The sequence below is a fragment of the Accipiter gentilis genome, chromosome 1 (genome assembly GCF_929443795.1).
Source record: "Accipiter gentilis chromosome 1, bAccGen1.1, whole genome shotgun sequence".
NCBI lineage: Eukaryota > Metazoa > Chordata > Aves > Accipitriformes > Accipitridae > Astur > Astur gentilis.
In genome coordinates, this window is record NC_064880.1 from 16,723,281 (window position 1) to 16,746,410 (window position 23,130).

Here is a 23,130-nt window from a genome sequence, read left to right on the forward strand (position 1 = left end):
AAAGATTAAACTCCCTCACTGGTTTCTAATCAGTTCTGAAACAAGGGAAGATTAAGTGACCATGATTCCAGACTCCTCTAATGCTCCTTTTTCCTAACATTTGCCTTTGCAAAATGACAGAAGTTTTAGAGCTTCAAAACAAGACAATTACTTTTGCACACTGCTATAATCATCTAGTGGCTGTTCACTTCCTCAGAAAGCTAAAGTCCCCTGCACATTTTGCAGTTTACAAACAACAGAAGCCTTTCCCGAACCTTACTTGTGCCTTCATTTCAGCTTCCAGTGTTGATTTGTTGTTGCTTTTTGTTTAAAATTCCACCCTGTCATCTTTTGAGCTCCATCCACTCACTCCAATAATAAATGATAAAAGGAAATGGAATAAATTCCTCTTAATGAGGAAATTTTCACCTGACACAGAGGACCTGGGGAAATCTATTAACAGACTGGAGGAATACTGGCAGCATTGCAATTATCAGGAGAACCTGCTCGCTTCTGCATGTCCCTCTCTTCCACTTGACTGACTTTCATCTGATTCCACCAGTTTAGGAGTAATGCTAAATAAACACGCCAGCAGAAAGCCCCAGCTTAATATAGGAAGAAGCACGCTTTTTCCTGTCTCCCAAATCAGGCTCTACTTCCTTTTATTTATGTTGTCAAGTTTATGCCCATCCACATATTACTTAGGCACATGTTAATGGGTCTTGACCAAAAAGATCAGGAATATTTTGTGAACTGAGGGCCAAAGCCTGAGCTGGGAGCATGTGGGACATGGCTATTGCATCAGCTAACATCTGCCCTGTAAGCAGGCTCACCCTGCAGGTCACCTCTGGTTTATCTCGGCAACTATTCATGTGGCTTGGATATGCACATAGGAGCTGCAAAGATGAGCACAATCCAGCTCAGCCCACCAGTCTGGAAGTCAGATCCTCCTAAATCTGGAGGGGTGGATTTAAGCCCAGACTACAGTTTTGCTATGGCAAGCAAAGAGGACTGAAAGCAAGAAGAGATGGAGCCAAAATGCCTAATGCTCAGTCCTGAGAGAGCTCTTCCTTTCTCAGGAGTCAGAGACCTGAAGGGTTTCAAAAACCTACTTCAGGTTGGATTACATACAAAGACATATTCTTCCTCTTTTCCTCATTGCCCTGCTCTGCATCAAGGCTCCTAGTGGCTTCCTTGATTGCCTCTGATATTTTACAAGATTTTGAACATGCTACAATTAAAATAATGAGACTGGTGTATAAATTCTCTCTCTGCTTATCTTCTCTACCGTTTTTCCCCTCCTGAGAAACTCATGAGTGACAAGAAGCTGTCAAAGGAGCATTTAGGGAAGCAGGAGCTGTAAACCGTCAAATCTGGCTCACCGAAAAACTATCACTCCAGCACTCTGCATCCCTAACATTCAGGTCCCTGGGCTAATAAATCTCATTGTGGACATCTTAATTTAAGTCACAGGAACCTCACACTGTGCCCTAACACCTAAATGACTCACACCTAGGATTAAGTGATGCACTGAAGCAGCAGCTCACACCAAAACACAGCCAAGAAACGGGTCATAGCTGCTTCCTCAAAGCCTATTTTCCACCACTGGTAAAAGAAAGCTTTGAGGTCTTTGCTGGGATTCCATGGTATGGACTCTCCTGCTTCTGGTATTGTACATACCGGTTGCAGAGATTCCTCAATGGCTTTTAAAGGGTGATGCCTGTATATCCTCTGCATCAAGGAAAAAATGCATATTGATACTGTGTTTTTACAAATGTACAGATGCTTTGAAAGAAAATACAGCTGGGAAATTATTACCAATGGCTCTATAAGACAAATACAAAGTATCTTATGTCAGATTCACATAAAGCACAAACAACAGTGCTGAATAGCTGCTTATATTGTATTCTTCTCATGTACTGAATTCATACTCTGTTCCCACGTCTTCCCTGCCCCACAGTTCACAAAAAAGACAAAAGTAATCTTCCCAGTTAGTTAAAAGCGAGCACTACAAATATGTCAGTGACAGCTCCTCAAACAGTATAAATCAGTGCAGCCTCACTTAGCGTCACTGGACCTACTCTGCTTTATACCTACACAAGATCTGACTAACGCTTTCTGACCTGTCCCAGAAGCACACAAGTCAGCAGAAACAATGCTTTTGAGAAGTGCAGGTATGCAACAAACACTGTGGAAGAGCACAGGTTATTGATGGCCTGCCTGATTGTTCCTCCCTGCATTGTTTCCCAGGTCACCTCCTGGAGCCAGGTTTTAATTCCAGCACCTGTATTTCTGGTGGCTACTCCACCACAGTCATGTTTTGAAATCAAGTCATGCTTCCAGCAAGCAGCTTTCAAAGCACACCTTTTACAGACCCAAGGACATAAGCTTTGAAAAGAAATTCACAATAAACTTCTTCCATGGGCCACAGAGCAGAGCACCTGGCTACAAATGCTGGGCTGAAGTGGGTCTGTAGCCTCCCACTTTTTTTCTGCTTTCCCATCTATTAACCTGTGTCCCTTTAGGAACAACAAGAGCAATACTCAGGACCTCACTTACGCCTTTCAAGCAAACCACAGGCCAGGAGGTGTTTTCACTCAATGCCCACAGAGCAAGGACACATTCTCCTCCAAAACAAATCTCCAAAGTATAAAGTTATCAAAACATGATTGGTGCCATCATTTCTCACTGCTAGAATCATAGAAACATTTAGATTGGAAAAGACCTTTAAGATCTTTGGGTCCAACCATCAAGCCAACATCATCATGCCCACTAAACCACATCCTGAAGTGACTTGTCTATGCATTTTTTTAATACCTCCGTGGATAGTGACACTACCACTTCCCTGGGGAGCCTGTTCCAATGCCTGACAACCCTTTCAGTAAAGAAATTTTTCCTAATATCCAATCTAAACCTCCCCTGGCACAACTTGAGGCCATTTCCTCTCGTCCTATCTCCAGCCACCAGACAGAAGAGACCAGCACCCACCTCACTACAACCCCCCTTGAGGTAGTTGTAGAGAGCTATAAGGTCTCCCCTCAACCTCCTCTTCTCCAGGCTAAACAACCCCAGTTCCCTCAGCCACTCCTCATAAGACTTGTGCTCCAGGCCCCTTACAACGTGGTTGCCCTTCTCTGGACACCTCCAGCACCTCAATTTCTTTTCTGTAGTGAGGGGCCCAAAACTGAACACAGCACTCGAGGTGCGGCCTCACCAGTGCCGAGTACAGGGGGGACAATCACTTCCCTGCTCCTGCTGGCCACGCTATTTCTGATACAGACCAGGATGCCGTTGGCCTTCTTGGTGACCTGGGCACACTGCCAGCTCATATTCAGCCAGCTGTCAACCAGCACCTCCTAGGTCCTTTTCTGCTTTCCAGCCACTCTTCCCCAAGCCTGTAGCGCTGCATGGGGTTGTTGTGACTCAAGTGCAGGACCCACCACTTAGCCTTGTTGAACCTCATACAATTGGCCTCAGCCCATCGATCCAGCCTGTCCAGATCCCTCTGTCGAGCCTTCCTATCCTCAAGCAGATCAACCATCCCTCCCAACTTGGTGTCATCTGCAAGCTTACTGAGGGTGCACTCGATCCCCTCGTCCAGATCATTGATAAAGATATTTAAGAGAACTGGCCCCCATATTGAGTCCTGGGGAATACCACTTGTGACCGGCTGCCAACTGGATTTAACCACAACCCTCTGGGCTCGTCCATCCAGCCAGTTTTTTAGCCAGAAAAGAGTACACTTGTCTAAGCCATGAGCCACCAGCTTCTCAATGAGTATGCTGTGAGAGACAGTGTCAAAGGCCTTACTAAAGTCCAGGTAGAGAACATCATCCAGCCTTTCCCTCATCCATTAGGTGGGTCACCTGGTCATAGAAGGAGATCAGGTTGGTCAAGCAGGACCTGCCTTTCATGAACCCATGCTGTCTGGGCACTATCCCCTGGTTGTCCTGCACATGCTCTGTGAGCACACTCAGGATGAACTGCTCCATAATCTTCTCTGATACTGAGGTCAGGCTGACAGGCCTGTAGTTCCCCAGATCCTCCCTCTGACCCTTCTTGTAAATGGGCATCACGCTGGCAATCCTCCAGTCCTCTGGGACCTCCCCTGTTGACCAGGACTGCTGATAAATGATGGACAGTGGCTTGGCAAGCTCCTTCGCCAGCTCCCTCGGTACTCTTGGATGGATCCCATTTGGTCCCATAGTGACCTGTGAGTGTCCAGGTGGCATAGCAGGTCATTCACTACTTCCTCCTGGATAATGGGGGGTATATTCTGCTCTCTGTCCCTGTCTTCCAGCTCAGGGGACTAAGTACCCTGAGGATAACTAGTGTCACTATTAAAGACTGAGGCAAAGAAGGCATTAAGTACCTCGGCCTTTTCCTCATCTTTAGTGGCAATGTTCCCCTCTGCATCCAAAAAAGGGTGGATATTGTCCTTGGCTCTCTTTTTATTGTTAACATATTTGTAAAAACACTTTTTGTTGTCTGTTAGTTTGATTGAGTTCTAGCTGAGCTTTTACCTTTCTAATTTCCTCTCTGCATGATCTAACAAGATCCTTGTGCTCTTCCTGAGTAGCCTGCCCTTTCTTCCAAAGATGGTAAACTCTCTTTTTTTCTTCTTTTTTCTGAGTCCCAGCAAAAGCTCCCTGTTCAGCCAGGCCAGTCATCTTCCCCGATGGTTCGTCTTGTGGCACACAGAAATAGCCTGCTCCTGAGCCTTTAAGACTTCCTTCTTGCAAAATGTCCAGCCTTCCTGGGGCCCCTTTGCCCTTCAGGACTGTTTTCCAAGGGAGTCTCTCAAACAGTGTCCTGAACAGGCCAAAGTTTGCCCTCCAGAAGTCCATAGTAGTGGTTTTGCTGACCCCCTTCCTTACCTCACCAAGAATCGAGAATTCCATCATTTCATGGTCGCTAAGCCCAAGACAGCCTCTGACCACCATATCTCCCACCAGTCCTTCTCTGTAAAGAGTAGGTCTAGTGAGGCTCCTCCGCTGGTAGGCTCACCTACCAGCTGTATCAGGAAGTTATCTTCCACACAGTCCAGGAACCTCCTAGACTGCTTGCTCTCTGCTGTGTTGTATTTCCAGCAGATGTCCAGAAAGTTGAAGTCCCCGACAAGAAAGTTAAAGTCCTGCACAAGACTAGTAGGCTGGCTAGTTTGGTATCCACCAAAAGGAAGATCTGCTGTTTTCATTAATGTTAATTTGAAGAGTTGAGATTTAAGAAGGCAGAGTTTAGTTCACTGCTCAACCAGACTGTCTTTGAGACTTTGGCTAAGCTTACTATATCTATGCTTTGCTCCTCAGCTGCAAAATGGGGGTTTATCATGCTCCTCATTTCTCAGTTGAATTCTACTTTACAGCCTTTTATCAATATTGAAATGTTCCTCTTTGGGCAATATACTTACACTTCTGCCTGTTGCAAGATGGCCCAATCTTCCCTGGGTCTTACTCAGATTTTTCCCCAGCAGTGAACTTGACCCCATTACCTCTCCTTTTTCCCCATCCCTATGAGCTCCCAAGTAATTGCAAATACAATCAACTGCAGGTTCAATTGCTACAGAGGTGCCTAACTGACTTAGGAGCACAAGTCCTACTGATTTCAACAAGGTTTCTGTCCCCACATCACTTGGGTGCAAGTGATGATTTCACCATATCTGCCTACCTCTTTACCTATATTTAATGGTATTTGTCATACATTCTCCTTGCACACAGCCACAGTTCTCAGGGATCACAAAACCAGGAACAGATAAAAATAACCATGGCCACATGCAAGCAAATCCTCACTGCAGACAGTCAAATAACAGATGCAAATTCCAAAAGAGGCTTTCCCGTGCACCCAGGCTACCAGTGTCTTGAGTTGAACATGCCCCAGATGTTACTTCCAAGTCTGGGCTTCAGCTGTGCTCTTGGGGATGATGGTGTTACTGGACCCTACTGCAAATTTGACTCGCTCTGGACAGGGTCCATAACCCTGGCCTTAAAGTCACATCTAACTTCTCACTGCCTCAGACAGCTAGACATGGTCTGATCAAATTTCTATCTCCTTCACAAGCTGTCAGTGTGATGAACAGCCAGTGGGGTCACCCAAGGGCTCTTCCCCTCCATTTTCTCTCAGGGGACAGGCAAGGGCAAATCTAGGGAAAGAATTCCCTGATAAGAGCATATCCTATTGCACAGCCACTGCTCCGTACACCATTGCCTATTCATGGACTGTCAGTATATGATGGTGCTTGCTCTTTCCATGTGTGTATGTATATGTGGTTTTGTTTGTGTGCACATGTCTGTGGTGGGGAAGGTTATACTTAAGATTACGTTACTGAACGTACGAAGGTAATTGGTCAAAAACAAACAAAAAAGCCACAATATAAGTTTCCACATAAAATGAAAAATATGTAGGTCACAGGAGAAACAGCACAGGCACATGTTTGATGTGTGTGTGATCTTACTGGATATTCTTGCAAGTACTCTCAAAATGGCTTTCTTTTCCCAATTCAACTCAGGCCATTTGCTTTCCTGCAGCCAAATTACATAAACTGAAACAACTCTTTCTACATCTTAGCAGGCCCGGAGGCAGAATCAAATGGAAACGTTGCTGCAACATGACAAAAGCTACACAGTCTCACCAGCACCAGGTTAAATCTTAAGAAAGAAGTTTGCTGGGACAAATGTAAATGGGGCAGAGGGTGCCCTTCCAAGTCTACTGTCTCTGCAAATGGCTGTCCTTGCCTGTACACCACTGAGAATAGACAAACATTTATAAGTCCGAAAAGTTTTCCCCCATATAACATTATCCCATACAACCTTTCACACATGGAAACAGATTCCCTGCATAAATTGGTGAGGCCTTCTGCTCACGTCTGAATCGCTCCAAGTGGCAATGATGCAAGGCAGCACACAGTGTGTGAATGCTGCTTGCTGAACTGCTCACAAAGGCCTCCACCTGCCTCTGATCCCTCTTGCCCATCTGTCCGTCATAGCCTCTTTTTCTAGCTCTAAATTTCCTCTTGGTAGAGACCATCTCCTTGTTACCAGTCTCTACAACAGCTCTGAAGGGCCCAAATCAAGACTCTTGGCAGAGATGTTACTCCAACTGCATCTAAAACCTTGCTGCAAAGAAACCCCAAACCAATCCAGAGACAAAAAGGAAGGGATGGATTCGACTGAATGGAGAGCAAGCTTGTAACCAGCAACAGTGCCTGGGAACAGGGCAACTCTTCTGGTTTTGGTAACTGTATTTCAACAACAGAAAGATTTAAAGCAACGATGGTGTCACAGCTCATTCTTTTCAATTGGAAATAATCTGGTAGCACAGGTAAATCTCATGCCAGGGACTGGAAACAGCTGTCTGCAGGAAGAGCATGTGTGTGCCAAGTCTCATTTGCATCACTCAATTAGCTTTCCATCAGCTATTGCAGACATGTGTTTCCTGATGTCACTCACTGGACTAGTCTCTCAGTTCAGGTCAGAAATGTTTTTCCCTGGTTCTTTGCCTTTGTGCCAACACGCCTTCAACATAATGCAGCTGGACAGTCCATTCCCTCCCTCTAATGCAGGTTATGTGGTAAGACAGTTTCCGGGGGAAAGTCTGAGTAAGGATAGTGGAGCAAAAATCTGCACTGATAAGTGAAAGGGACTAAGTTAATTTATACCACCTGCAGTCTGAGCTGAATTGCATGAATACACTTACAAGGGACACAATGTTGCTTATGTATGATATGAATGCAAGGTTGGATACTGCAAAAGGGCTTTCTGTAGCAGGCTGCCTATACAGTCTGATGCCTAGTCATAGAATCATAGACTCATTTAGGTTGGAAAAGACCTTCAAGATCATCGAGTCCAACCATTAACCATGCCCACTAGACCATGTCCTGAAGTACCCTGTCCACTCACTTTTTTAATATCTCCAGGGATGGCGATTCAACCACTTCCCTGGGGAGCCTGTTCCAATGTTTAACAACCCTCCCAGAAAAGAAATTTTGCTTAATACCTAACCTAAATCTCCCTTGCCTCAACTTGAGGCCATTTCCTCTTGTCCTATCTCCAGCCACCTGACAGAAGAGACCAGCACCCACCCCACTACAATCCCCCTTCAGGTAGTTGTAGAGAGCTATAAGGTCTCCTCTCAGCCTCCTTTTCTCCAGGCTAAACAACCCCAGTTCCCTCAACTGCTCCTCATAATAAGACTCGTGCTCCAGGCCCCTCACCAACATGGTTGCCCTTCTCTGAACACGCTCCAGCACCTCAATGCCTTTCCTGTAGTGAGGGGCCCAAAACTGAACACAGTACTCGAAGTGCGGCCTCACCAGTGCTGCATACAGGGGGGACAATCACTTCCCTGCCCCTGCTGGCCACACTATTTCTGATGCAGGCCAGGATGCCGTTGGCCGCCTTGGCCACCTGGGCACACTGCCAGCTCATATTCAGCCAGCTGTCAACCAGCACACCCAGGTCTTTTTCTGCCGGGCAGCTTTCCAGCCACTCTTCCCCAAGCCTGTAGCGCTGCATGGGGTTGCCGCGACCGAAGTGCAGGACCCGGCACTTGGCCTTGTTGAACTTGATACGATTGGCCTCAGCCCATCGATTCAGACTGTCCAGATCTCTTTGTGGAGCCTCCCTACCCTCAAGCAGATTGACCCTGCCTCCCAATTTGGTGTCGTCTGCAAACTTGCTGAGGGTGCACTCAATCCCCTCATCCAAATCATCAATAAAGATATTAAACAGAACAGGGCCCAACACCGAGCCCTGGGCAACACCACTTGTGACCCGCCGCCAACTGGATTTCACCCCATTCACCACTACCCTCTGGGCTCAGCCATCCAGCCAGTTTTTCACCCAGTGAAGAGTGCACCCATCCAGGCCACGAGACGCCAGTTTCTCAAGGAGTATGCCATGAGAGACAGTGTCAAAGGCCTTGCTGAAGTTGAGGTAGATAACATCCACAGCCTTTCCCTCATCCACTAGGTGGGTCACCTGGTCATAGAAGGAGATCAGGTTGGTCAAGCAGGACCTGCCTTTCGTAAACCCATGCTGAGTGGGCCTGATCCCCTGCTTGTCCTGGACTTGCCCTGTGAGTGCTCTCAAGACAAACCGTTCCATAATCTTCCCCGGTACCGAGGTCAGGCTGACAGGCCTGTAGTTCCCCAGATCCTCCCTCAAACCCTTCTATAAATGGGAGTCACTTTGGCAAGCCTCCAGTCCTCTGGGACCTCCCCTGTTGACCAGGATCGCTGATAGATGATAGAGAGTGGCTTGGCAAGGACCTCTGCCAGTTCCCTCAGTACTCTTGGATGGATCCCATCAGGTCCCATAGATTTCTGAGCGTCCAGATGGCGTAGCAGGTCCCTAACTAATTCCTCCTGGATTAAGAGGGCTATGTTATGCTCTTCATCCTTACCGTCCAGCTCAAGGGGTGGGGTACCCTGAGGATGACTGGACTCACTATTAAAGACTGAGGCAAAGAAGGCATTAAGTACCTCCGCCTTTTCCTCATCACTGGTTGCTACGTTCCCTTCTCTATCAATAAAGGAAAGATATTCTCCTTGGGATTCTTTTTACTGTTAACATATTTGTAAAAACATTTTTTGTTGTCCCCTACGATAGCGGCCAGATTTAGTTCTAGCTGAGCTTTTGCCTTTCTAATTTTCTCTCTGTATGCTCTAACAAGATCCCTGTACTCCTCTCAAGTTGCCCGCCCTTTCCTCCAGAGATGATAAACTCTCCTTTTTTCCCTCAAGTCCTAGCAAAACTCCCCATTCAGCCAGGCCGGTCGTTTTCCTCAGCGGTTCAACTTGCGGCACATGGGAATAGCCTGGTCCTGAGCCATTAAGATTTCCTTCTTAAAGAATGTCCATCCCTCCTGGACCCCTTTGCCCTTCAGGACCGTCTCCCAAGGGACTCTCTCAACCAGTGCCTTGAAGAGGCCGAAGCTAGTCCATGGTAGTGGTTTTGCTGACCACCTTCTTTGCCTCACCAAGAATTGAAAATTCCATCATTTCATGGTCGCTAAGCCCAAGACGGCCTCCGACCGTCACACCTCCCACCAATCCTTCCCTGTTCGTAAACAACAGATCTAGCTAGGCTCCTCCCCTGGCTGGCTCACCCACCAGCTGTGTCAAGAAGTTATCTTCCACAGACTCCAGGAACCTCCTAGATTGTTTACTCACTGCTGTGTTGTCTTTCCAGCAGATGTCTGGAAAGTTAAAGTCCCCCACAAGGCCAAGGGCACACGATTCTGAGACTACTGCCAGCCGCTTGTAGAACTATTCATCCGTCTCTTCAACCTGGTCAGGCGGTCTATAACAGACTCCCAGCACGATATCAGCCTTATTGGCTTTCCCTCTCATCCTCACCCAGAAGCACTCCACCTTGTCATCAGAATCGTGTAGCTCTGTACAGTCAAAACATTCCCTAACATAGAGAGCCACCCCACCACCTCGTCTACCTTGCCTATCCTTTCTGAAGGGCTTGTAGCCATCCATTGCAGCACTCCAGTCGTGGGAGTTGTCCCACCATGTTTCCGTGATGGCGACTAAGTCATAGCTATCCTGCTGCACAATGGCTTCCAGCTCCTCCTGTTTATTGCCCATGCTGCGTGCGTTGGCATAGATACATTTGAGCTGGGTTGTCGAATCCACCCCTAACATCAGCATGCTGCCCCCAGGCTCATCTCTGGTGCGCCTAGTTTTATCCCTCACCCCCTTCGAACCTAGTTTAAAGCCCTTTCTATGAGCCCTGCCGTCTCATGAGCAAGGATTTTCTTACCCCTTTGAGACAGCTGGACACCATCTGTCGCTAGCAAGCCCGGTGCTGTGTAAACCTCCCCATGATCAAAAACCCCCAAATTCCACCTACGGCTCCAACCTCCGAGCCACGTATTAACCAGGTGTGTTTTCCTGTCCCTTTCAGTGTATTTCCCTGCCACTGAAGGGATTGAGGAAAACACTACCTGTGCTCCCGATCTTTCTACTAATCGTCCCAGTGCCCTGAAACCCCTTTTGATCGCCTTTGGATTCCTCTCTGCAATCTCATCACTGCCAACCTGCAATGGGTAATAATCAGAGGTCTGAACCAGACCAGGGAGTTTCCTGGTAATGTCTTTTACCTGGGCCCCAGGGAGGCAGCAGACTTCCCTGTGGGATGGGTCAGGTCTGCATATTGGGCCCTCTCTCCCCCTCAGAAGGGAGTCACCTACGACAATCACCCTCCTTTTTCTTTTTTCAGAGGATGTGAGCATGCGTGGGGCTGCCCGACTGGGCCTAGGCACCTCCCTAGACAGGGCTTCATCTGCACCCTGATCTTCACTGGCCTGATCCTCGAGTTCCAGAGCCCCATACCTGTTGTGTAGGGGCAACTGGGAAGGTGAGGGAGACCGGGCGGGGACTCGCCTGCATCCCCTGTATCCATTGCCCTCCATCTCTTAGGTCCCCTCCTGCCTGATGGCAGGAGGGCAGGGGAACCTCCGCTTCTTGGGGAGCCTCCATCTGCTGCCTCTGCCTCAGGGATGGTAGGGTGTGGGCCCACCAATCCATCCCCCTCTCACACTCCCTGATACTCCTCAACCTTTCCACCGCCTCCTTCAGCTCTACCACCAGGCTGAGCAGATCATTCACCTGGTCACACCGCACCCAAGAGGTGTCGCCGCTGACCTCCGTCATTTGTGATAGACTCAGGCCTTCCCTGCAGCCAGAGACCTGGACAGCTGCATGCTTACATGGCACCTCTGTCTGCGTTGACCTCTTTTTCCTAACAACGGCTTTCCCCCGAGTGGCAACCATCCCTGGGTCTCCCTCTGGGCCGACACCCACCGCTCGAGTAGCCTTCTCGAGCTGGGAAGAGGGGGGGCTGCGCCCTACCTGCGCCAACTGCCGCGCCGCGCCCTCACAACAACTGCCGCGCCGCGCCCTGTTTGCCCGTCCCGCTCACCGCCCTCCCGTTCGCCGCCGCTCCTCAGGGCAGTTCTAATCTCCCGCGGTTGCCCCTGGCAACGCCCGCGCCGCGCCAGCCTCTCTCGCGAGAGCCGCCGGCTCTGGCCGGGTCCCTCCGCTCTGCCCCGGCGCTCCTGGGCCTCGGGGACCTCCCTGTCGGCCTCAACCTAGCGCTTAGCCGCCGACTTGCCGCTGCCGCTGCTGGCCGCTGACTGAAGTCACCAGAAGGATGAAAAACTATGTGGGATGGTACCAGCTACTGATCCATTACTAGCAGTATTATTGCCTGCCACCCACTGCAGAGAACGAGAAAGCAACTTCAGTGATATAGGACAGTTTGCCACGATTAGTCTCTGTGGAGCGATGCTGGATTTATACCAGCTGAGGATGGGGACAACCTCTGGGGTCCCAAGTGCCTTAATCCAGAGCATGCCACTCCAACAGTGAGGAAATCAAACTGATTCTGGATATATTGTTTTTCTTCTTCAGGAGCTGCACATATATATATTTAGGGCATTCGAGATAAATGAAACATGACACGGATGTTAGAGGGCAAAAACTTGTGCAGCCAAACAATATATTTCTGTAAATAATCAAGCTACTCCTTCTCTTCGACATCTCCCTCCACATTTATTTTTGTTTAGCTCCACATGCAGCTTGTTCCGAGGGGCAAGGGAGAGCAAGAGCTGCTCAATTAAAACGCGCAGCTGGTCAAAGAAGCAGAAATCACAGCAGATGAACTAACTAGCACCTTAGTGATGTACTGGCTACGGTGCGCTCCCAGTGCCATCATGTGGTGAAACGTGGTTAACACAACGCGCATCCGAAGCAGAAAAGCCGGCCAACATACAGCCAATAACTCAGCAAGGAGCTCTCCCAAGCTCGTAAACCACGAAGGGAAAGCTCAAGTCAGCAACAGCTGGAACTGAAATACAGCCCAGCGCTTTAATTTACTGCTATCTTTCCTGCTTAGTTTTATATGGTCATTTTTCTTGGAGAAAGAAGATTTATATTTAAATATGTCTGGAATTATAGATGTTTGAAAGTGCAGTACAAAAGCAACACATACTGCATGATCACAGCAAGGCAGAAAAGCTTAAAAATCAATTGGCCAGGCAGGAAAAAAATGCAGTGTATTTGACCCTCAGGTGTTGTAAGTCAGGACAAGTCCTGTGTTTGAAGGCTAACTCTGTCCTAGTTACATGAGTGCAACCTGCTGTTATTCATTGTAGTCCATCCGCATTCCCAGCCTTAGCCTCAGGGATACAGTGAGGATTTTCCAAAATAAACCAGAACTTCCATAATCCCTAAGAACAGCCAAGATGCCTAAGCACTCAAAGAAGTTCTTTTACTAAGAAGAGTGGTCTCAGAAATTTCCCCTGTCCAGGTGAGGCAGTGAACTGGGTTTTACAACAACATTGCTTACTCCAAGCACTGAAATAAACTTCTCAGCGTTGACTGCATCTATGCTCAGGGCTTACCACAGGTTCCCCAGCAGAAGGATCCCCAGAAGGACCGCTGTGTCCTAGGACAAGGCTTTTGGCTTTTCTTACCTGTTCATTTCCTTCAGGATCTTCTCCATGTTCACGATGTTGCGCATCTTATACAGGAACCATTTGTCAATGGCTGTGAGTTTGTGAATGACATCCACGGGGACTTTGCTATCCAAGGCCTGCCAAAAATAGGACAGCACCAAAAAGCCCCTTTAATACATGCTTTGCAAATACAGATTTAGTCTACAAATTGGTAGCAGCAACTATATAGTATAAAGACATAAAAGTACTGTAGACTATGCTGGATAAATCACAGGTTCATCTACCCTGGGATCCTGTCTCCCACAGCAACAGAAAATGTGCCCCTCAAGCAGTGTGGGGAGGCACCAGCCACTTCTGCACATGCTTTGCTATCAAAAACTGGTTTCTGTTTGAGCAAGAAAGAGATAATTTGCTTTTCACAGAGCCAGCAGCCAACCTTAAACTAACGGCAACAAGGCTTGGCAGCCACAGAGTATGTGCCTTAACTACCTACAGCAAGGCATATTCAGCCTGCGGTGCCGACTCCTCCACCTGCACCCCTCACCACTCAAGTTACCTAAATGTCAGAGCCACTGCCAATCTCCTAGCTGCAAATATTAAACAGCAAGGTCCAGCTTCTCAGCTGTGGAGGAACTTTTTGCTTTGGAGCACAAATTTTGATTTACCCTTGACATACAAGGTTGAATCAAAATATATGGCCTTGAAATACCCCTGAAGTAAAGGAAAGTCCAGTACTGGGCTATACACTGCTGCTACAGCATAATTCAGGCTTCTGTGTCTGTATTCCCAATTTGATGGCAAGATCATTCACATTCCCCTGCATTATCTTGCTGGAGCTATTTTTTATTTTATTTTATTTTATTTTATGAAGCTATTTGCAACCATGGGGTAAAAAGGAACACCACAGAGTTATTTCTTAAATGACAGTCTTTTACAGGACACTGCAGTATTCAGAAAAAAATAATCTCAGAGGAATATGCTAGAGAGCCCCCCCAATATGATTGTATTGGGGAGCAGTTGTACCTGGATACATTGCAGTTGTACCTTCTATCACTGATATTTCTTGGGACTCACAAGTGGTGTACAGTTACAACTCTCCTGATAAAACAACTATAATCAACCATAACGATAATACCAGCGCAATATCAGCTGAAGTAATTCGGTTCATTAATTTGTTACCATGCTTGTTTTCTTGCAGGGCAGCATCCTTGGAAAAAAAGCCAGAGCAATGCCACTGAAGAAAACTCCAGCGTTAATCCAGGAATGACTTTGGCCCACTGCACCCTGTCATTATTCCTCTGAGTTATCAAGCTGCGCACACATTGTTGTACTGTCACCACATGCTTCAGCACTGTGGCGTGGATACTTTACGCCAGCTGAAAGAAATGTACAGGTCACTTCGGTGCTGTGCTCCAAGAAGGTACCACCTGACAAGAACAAGGGATGGGTCACAGCTCTCTCACCAAACACTGCAAAATACTGACACCACCTTCAACTTTTTCTAAAGGATTTCCAGGCAGCTTGCTTGGGTCTCCTTCTCACAATTCTCTTGTCTTGAGAGGTAATAAGCTGCTGACCTGAATATCCTGCTTGCTCACAAGCACTGGTTAAAATCTGTAGTGCACATTTTGCTCCTCTAGAGTAACCAGTCACTTACACACCAAACCTTCAGCTAGCGCTTGGCACCCAACAGCCACTGCTCTTCCAAACACCTGCAAAGAGAAGCCTGGGGCCATCACAGCAGTCCCTGAGCACTGGCAATAACAAGGCTGGGCTTGTCACACATTTCTGGGTACAATAGTGGTTTGAGGCAACTAGTAAGGAGTCCCTCCCATCCTGATTTCTTAGTGCTTGCAGAGTGAGGTCACACTGCCACATTAGTGGGACGTGAGCAGGTCTTTCTTCTGCCCAACTCTTTTCTGAAACCACATGCAGACTTGCATGTGTGGTCCCTGAGCCACACATACACACAGATGTAGCAAGACCGCTTACACTTAATCTGGTCAGACACTTCATTTAGAAGTTCTAGGGATCTTCAAGGGAAACTGAAAAAAAAACAAATGCCTTCCCCTCCTTAACCAGAAGAGGGGCAGAGAAAATAAATCATCTTCATCCCTGTAGGATAAGTCTGGAGACTGGGAGAGAAGAATGAGTTTGCAGAAAGTTCTGCAGGATTTGATCAGGGGCCCTGGACAGCACTCTGATTTACTGTATTCAAACCTACATGGAGTACAGCTTAAACACACTGTGGAAGACAGGGGAGGGAGCTGCAGAAGGACAGCGTGACTTTAGAGCCCTGCTCACCTTCAAGAGTGTCCCATCCAGTAGACATTGGCCCCACACTGGGAAGCCAACCTGTTTATAGGACTGCCTTCACACCGTGAAGTCAGGGAGTAAACCTGGTCTCCAGGCCATGGAACAGAGGGCGGATCAGCTGCCCATACCGTCTCTAGGGCTGGCAGCCTTGTTCCTTCAGTCCCATCCCTGCTTCTCATCAAAGGAACTATTCCACTGCCTGTGGACAGGAACACAAGTGCAAACTAACACATCTGTAGTGTGACCAACTAGGAGACCAAGGCCTTGGTTTGAAACAGAGCATGGATCAAATCCACAGCATAAGTATTCTGAGGCCACTTGTATACAACCTTAAGAGGACCCAGAAAGGATCTGATACAAACTGAGCAGCCCTGGTCATCAGGCAGTTACATCCTCTCAGCACTTGTCCACTCTGGCCAAGGAATAAGTCTCCTCTATTTCAGCCTTTCTCCTAGTGCCTTCTTTTAGATTACAATGTCCCATTAACAACAGCAATAGCTCTGAATGGTAGCTGAACTCCCTTCCCTTTCACCTGAACAGTTAATGTTTTCATCAAACAACAGACAAAGGAAGGAGAGAGAAAAATGAAAAAACCTTGGACAGCTGACTTAGTGGGGCTTAGAGGGGAGGAGAAGACATACAACAAAGCTCCATCCTGTTCCAAACAAAGCTGATGGCTAACTGGGACTAATGTCAGCAAGCTAGAAAGGGATTTCCAGGCAGGCAGCCCCAGCTGCCAGACGTACCTCTTACTGATATTGCTTGCCTCAGTTATTAACAGGGATGAATTAGTGCACTGTGTCAGGCAGAGGCAGCTCTTTGTAGGGAGGGATTAAGACTTTGATCTTGCTTTTTTCCACAGCTCCCAGTGAAAATGCCACCAGCTGGGAACACCCAGACTGTTCAGTGGGACCCAAACTCACCTTCATCTCCCTAGATCCCCTGTGTTAACATGTGGCTAAGATTAACCTTTCATAAAAGCACTCTGAGCCACTCAGAGAGACAAGAAGCAAGATTTTTCTCTCAGTCACAAGAAAAAGCTATAATAAAGACAAGGCAGAGCTGCTGAAGGATGTTCTGCACTTATGAAGACATTCATTTCCCCAGCTTGAAAAGCGAGAGTCAACAGCTGGACAAGCCACACATTTATAGAACACCTTGTGCTTTTTGATCAGGTCATTGATAAGAGGAACAGCTATATGAAAACCTTTTTCAAATACAGCTCAACCTCATCTCCCCACACTCATATGGAGGATGTAATGAGATAGTGTCTACACATGAATACAAAGGGCTTAAAGTCTCCACCACAAAACGTCAACGGCACAAAAAATAGTAACGCGGCATTCCCTGCCAGGAAGGCTTGCAATCTTAAAAAAAAATAACAACAGGTAAGTATGAGATATAAAAGACAGCTATCCCCTCCTCTTCATAGAGGGTATGGACAGAGGGACAATTAGCTGCAGCAAAACCGAAGTGTGAAATTGCACCTACCTTCTAAAGTAACTAACCCTACATTTGCCCCCGTTGCCCCACAGGCAAACACTGTGGAGTTGAAGGAAGAAATAATTTCACACCCTAGCTCCTCTTACAATAACAGCCCCATTACCCAGCCACCCTGTAAGATGAAGTGATATGCTCCGTGTGACAGGAGAGGGGTTAAAACAATGCTAAGGGAAGTTGACCCTTTTTTCAAAGAACTGGGAATTTCCAGCACGCTAAATTTAACATAGTTTTAATTTTTTTTAAGTTTCAAGCCCATACCAGTGCAACAATTGCAAAAAGACAGTGTTCTTACAAATTGCAGCTTGCCATTATTTATCACACTGTTTAAGTTATCAAAAGGTTATTCATTTTTTCCTTCCTCCTTTCCTATAAATTAATGGTAATCTGCAGAACTGGCCAACTTTGACTGACACTTACACTAGTGTAATAGGGCTGTACAATAGCCAATACTTAGTAACCAATTATGTTTTAGGAACAAGCAAAGGAAAGTGATTCAGGTCTTCACCAACACAGAAGTGCCAGGACACAGGAATGCACCTACTGCTGAATACAATGAGCATTGGCTAAGATTGTACCAAAAGGCAAACACATTACCTGAATATAGAAGATGCAGGAAAAATTAAGTCATATACCCATGCAGGTATTACATTCTGCAGAGGAAATTACATGCAATAGAGAATACATCTACTTCAACAACAAGGATCCTACAAAAGGTGGTCCCAGTGTGCTTGACAGAGGCAAGCAAAGAGGTTAAGAATACTCAACCTCTGCCACCTCACTTGATGAAATCTGGTAGGTGTAATTCAAGGGATATAGATCAAGGGCTTTCTATCATTTGTTACCTTGGCTATTGCATATATCCGTGTGCTGGATGGCTCGGAGAGTTCCTTCTGGAGATCTACAATATCTGGCCAGGCTTTATTCATAGGAAGATGTGAAGTGAAGCCATCTACAGAGGGGTCACACATTCTCAGGGCCTTTTGGAAGCTCTCTTCAAAAGTGCGTCCAATAGCCATGACCTGTAACAGACAACACTTTCATGTTAGCTATGTTGAGCTGCTGTCCTGCTATCCCCTGAATAACAACGAAGATAAAACCTTAATTTAAACTATGAAGATAGACATACAGAAAGATTACTACCTTTGGAACTACTCCCTAAGATAGTCCTGCTGGCTTTAACACAGGTACAGCTAACTGCGCCTTGGGAGTCCCACTTCTAGGCCTCACTTTGCCAATATTATCAACAGGGAGTTTCAGACAAGTGACCTTTCTGCTTTTGTCTCCCTATCTGTAAAATACAGGAAGCTGCTGCTCTCCTCTATAAACTGCTTTGAAGCACTTTAGTAGAGGGAAGCATTATGCAGCAGCATGGATGTAGTAATATAGAAGGATATTTCTGTTTAACAACCTGTTACAGATAGAAACTCACAGTGGGAATTTTAAGGTTCAGAAGAGATCTGCTCCTCTTCTTTTAAATTACATTTAATAGTGACTCTCCCCTGTGAGGGCTCTCTTAAAGGATTACACTTCCTTGGCATAGCAGCACTGGGGTTTCGCTCCTTCAATCTTGACATCACATCTAATAAGAAAACAAGCCTTTCTCAGTGGAAACTTGTGAGGTCAAAATTCTACATTTTTATTTCCCAGTGCAGTGAAATCCTAACAGCATAAAATACACAATCTTGGAAAATGTCAAAAGAAAAAAAAATTTGTTTTCTCTTTTCTCACAGCTCCAGGCCCACTGCCCAGCACAACAGAGCTCAGGAAAAAATGAGGCCAGGCCAGACTGTTCAATTAATAAAAACGCTGTAAATGCTGCAATCTGGCTTCAAGTTCAGGCCTAGGAATACAACTGTGCCATACATAATAAAGACACAAGAGGCAAGAAGCTCTTTGCTTCAAAGACACCCTCTCCTGCTCACAGGTCCTGGACACTAAACTTTTTGCTGCAAACGGCATCTCTTAACCATGTTCATCCCTGTTTCAGTTCACCCACCAGCAGTCATAGACCTGCACTGTTACAGCATTGAGTCTTCCTGTATCTCCTCCTTCCCTTTAAATAGCATCCTGCCTTGAGAAGGACAGTGAGTTCATGCAGTTCTGCTTTTGTGTTATATGACCACTGGAAGGATTTGGTACTTCCTCCCGCAAATGTGTATGGCCAGAAAGTGTTTACAGCTGATGGTGCACAAGGCAACTATATTTAGGATCCCCAGCTCTACAGAACAGCCCAAAAACCCCTAAGCAGAGAGAGTTAATATCAGTAAGTATCAACTCACTAAAAAAAACCAAACCACCTCATTGCCATTGAAAGCCAAAACTACCACTGGAAAATCAAGTTTTAATTAATCCTTCCAGTTGTGATGAAGGCTTGTCTTCTGAGCAAGGTAGAATTGATCTTAGGAAAGTCTCATGTGTCAAAATAATTTAATAAAATAGCTACTAGAAAAACATTACAAAAAAAGGCAGCTCCAAAACCACACAATTAATTATTTTGCTTTGGTAGCTTATATGTAATTAACTAATTAAGCCGGTAAATTACCCATTTTGCTTCATTTCTCTCCTCTTAAAACATGGTCTGAAAATGCTGTTAGTGTCCCAGACACCTTAAAATCAGGATTTAAAAGTCACACTGTCATGTTCCAGATATAATAGATTTAATCACTAAGAGAAGTCAAAACTATAGAGGAAGATTACAGGTTGTATTGGGATTTCAAGAGCAGAAATAGGCTGAGATTTGGCTTAAGGTTTTAACAGAGAGGACAAATAACTGTGGGAACAACTGAGAGCTGTGCCTCATCGGCATCACGGAAAAACCTTAACACACTACAACTCTTGAAGTTATACTCTAATCACCCACCTCTACAGAACCCCAAACAAAAATTAACTGAGAGTCCTGTAGCGAGTGATAAGAACACCTCAGTCAACCTCAGGTGATCCAAAGTGGTTTCTTCCCTTAGGAGTCAAACCATTTATGAATCCACACTGTGATATCCAAGATTACACAGTCCTAACTAATTTCAGTTAACTATGGTACTGGATAAAAAATAATTTGAACTGAATAAATATCTTCAAAAGCCATTAGGTCCCTGAAGATAGATTCTAAGGGTATCCAAGAAAGAAAAATTACTTTCCCAAGTGGTGGAATGGAAGGGAAGGAGACGGTCTTGCACTCACCTCTCCCACGCTCTTCATGGAGCTTCCAATGCGATTGGACATATGCTGAAAACGGTCCAAATCCCAGCGGGGTATCTTGGTAACAACATAATCCAGGCTGGGCTCAAAGCAGGCAGAGGTTTTTCCTGTCACCACGTTCTTGATTTCTGGCAAGGGTATCCCCAAGGCAATTTTGGCAGCAATGAATGCTAATGGGTATCTGCCATAGAGAAGAAGTAGAGAATAGTAGAGTGGGAAGTACTTTGCTTTTGCTAATTCCAGGAGCGGATCAAATTAAACAGATGTCAGGTGATTTTTCCCTCCTCAACACAGTGGAAGGTTACCGTGCTCAAGCACAACAGGGCCTGTCCAGCTTCCTAACACAACACATTATTTACCTAACTACCTAGATCTGGAACTTGCTTTGTATTATGCAAAGCCACCATTTTCAGTATGTCAAACCCACAGTGAGACCACATAAAGAGGAGTGTTTTGCTGCAAGTCTGTCATCCAAAAAGAAAACAATCAAACACCCACTGTCCAACATCATGGCTTATCTCCAGTCTGCTATGGTACTTCAACAACCACAAGAGTTGTTGAGAACTGAAAATCAGAAATTAATTTGTGACAACAGCATCAGCAAAGTGCAATTAAGCAGCCAATTTTTAAACAGCCTGCTCTGACCATCCTTACCTTGATTAGTTTATGATTAGCCAACAAAGCAAAGGCAGCTTAGCAATACTATTTACATCAATCTGACAGACAGCTCAGTAATAACTGTGTCCTCTGGGTCCCAGAGATGATTTGCAGCCAACATATGGGTGCAGTGGATATGCTTTGTAAGGACAGCCATTAGGCTCCCCCCCACACCCCTTCTGGGACTTTTTCCATTTGTAGTAACAGCATCAGCAGGCTGGTATGGACCTGGAGGGCTCACTAACCTCTTCCTCCATTTCCCAGCAGGACTGACTCTCCAAGGGTCAATCCTAGTAGATGCTGACAATAACTGTTATTAGAAGCTTCCCATGCAGAAATCTGTGCCTTACTGAACAGACCACTCTAGAATTCTCCATAACAGTGAATTTCTGTCTTCTTTGCCACAAATTAAGCCTGCAACTCCTTGTCTTAAGTGAATGGAGAGCAGATGCAGGAACTTTTCTTCCTTGCAGCTGTCACTTACATATTTAAATAGTACACTGATCAAAGACCCTTATCATAATTCTTTCTTTCTAGTCTTCTCCCCTCATTTTTTGTTTATTCATTTGTTTGTTCTGTAGTTTTGGGGTTTTTTTTATATAATCTTACCCTGTCGCCTTGGAGGCTAAAGCTGAACTTCTCGAGAGCCTGGCATTAACTTCAATGATGTAGTACTCCTGGGAAGTTGGATGCAGAGCAAACTGGATATTACACTCTCCCACAATACCCAAATGTCGGACAACTTTGATGGCACGATCCCTCAGCATCTGAAATTCCTCATTAGTGAGTGTCTGGATTGGAGCCACTACAACAGAATCTCCTGTTTGTCACAAGGTAGCAGAGAAGGAAAATGAGAAGCAGCTCAGTGGCAGTGAATTCTAGCCACAAAGGTTACTTTCTTTGCTAACCCATTGCTAATAATGAAGTTACTACAGGCATTTAAACCTGTGGATCTGCAGTTGATGAAAAGCACAGAGAGTTAGAAGCCCAGAGTTGGAGAGGCCAGGCAATCTTACAGAAAACAGAATCATACGGGTAGGTTTAGCCTAATAATATCTGTTTCACTACCTAGCTGGCTGTGTCCAAGTACAGAAGAGTATTTCTAGAGCCCAATTCATCAATCACAAAACAATGTCAATAACAGCAAGCACAAGGGCACTGCATAAAAAAGTTAACAAGCCATTTCCAGTGAGCCACCCTGTGCCCAAGCCTACCTGTGTGGACTCCCATAGCATCAATGTTTTCCATATTGCAGACAGCAATACAGTTATCAGCAGCATCTCTCACAACTTCATACTCTATCTCCTTCCAGCCAACAACTGACTTTTCCACCAGAATTTGGTTAGTCATTGCAAATGCCTGAGAGTATGTTAGGGAAAATGAACAGTAAAAAATAAAACCTTTTTAGAACATGTTCCTTATTTAAGATTTCTGTGGCTTATCTCCAGACATCCCAGATGAACATGAAAATTGAAAGATGAAGACAATTGAAGTTCATAGCACCAATGACAAGCACTTTATATTTGTCTTTAAAAAAAAAATTGCATTAGCTTTATTTGAAAGGCACAGAAAATATTTATGTGATGTGATGGAAAAAAGGCAGGGCATGTGAGCTTGCAATGGCATATAAATAGGAATATAAAAAAAATCTAAGGCTTCAATCATGCAACAGACATATACTTTTGTTTGTGTATGTGGGCAGCCCCACTTCACTTCAATAGGAGAACTCTGCAGAAAGCTAAATGAATAAGTGATGGGCATTGTGGGTGCCACCAAACACTATGTAATTAGTAGCACTAATAATGCTACTTATTGTTGGCTAACTAACCAGAAGCAAGAGTCATGATTTAGCCTTAAACTAATCTTGAAAGCACTCCTCAGCACAAGAGAGAAAAATGAAAAATACAGTTTGTTGGTAAATGGGCATGATCTAAGTAAATAAATGGCCTCAATATTAGCAGATAAAAAATATTAATTAATTCTCGCTTAAAATCCTAGAAAGTAATGTGCACATTA

General features: G+C 45.6%; 1 protein-coding gene across 1 annotated transcript in view; it reads right to left on the reverse strand.

Moving 5' to 3' along the window:
• CPS1 (carbamoyl-phosphate synthase 1) overlaps positions 1-23,130 on the reverse strand; it is a 98,762-nt gene that overhangs the window by 42,255 nt on the left and 33,377 nt on the right. The window contains exons 17-21 of the mRNA XM_049802686.1: positions 22,329-22,473; positions 21,724-21,934; positions 20,440-20,638; positions 18,105-18,281; positions 13,462-13,580 (exon numbers count right to left, since the gene is read on the reverse strand). Coding sequence (XP_049658643.1) covers positions 13,462-13,580; positions 18,105-18,281; positions 20,440-20,638; positions 21,724-21,934; positions 22,329-22,473 — 851 coding nt within the window. The remainder of the gene's footprint in view (positions 1-13,461; positions 13,581-18,104; positions 18,282-20,439; positions 20,639-21,723; positions 21,935-22,328; positions 22,474-23,130) is intronic.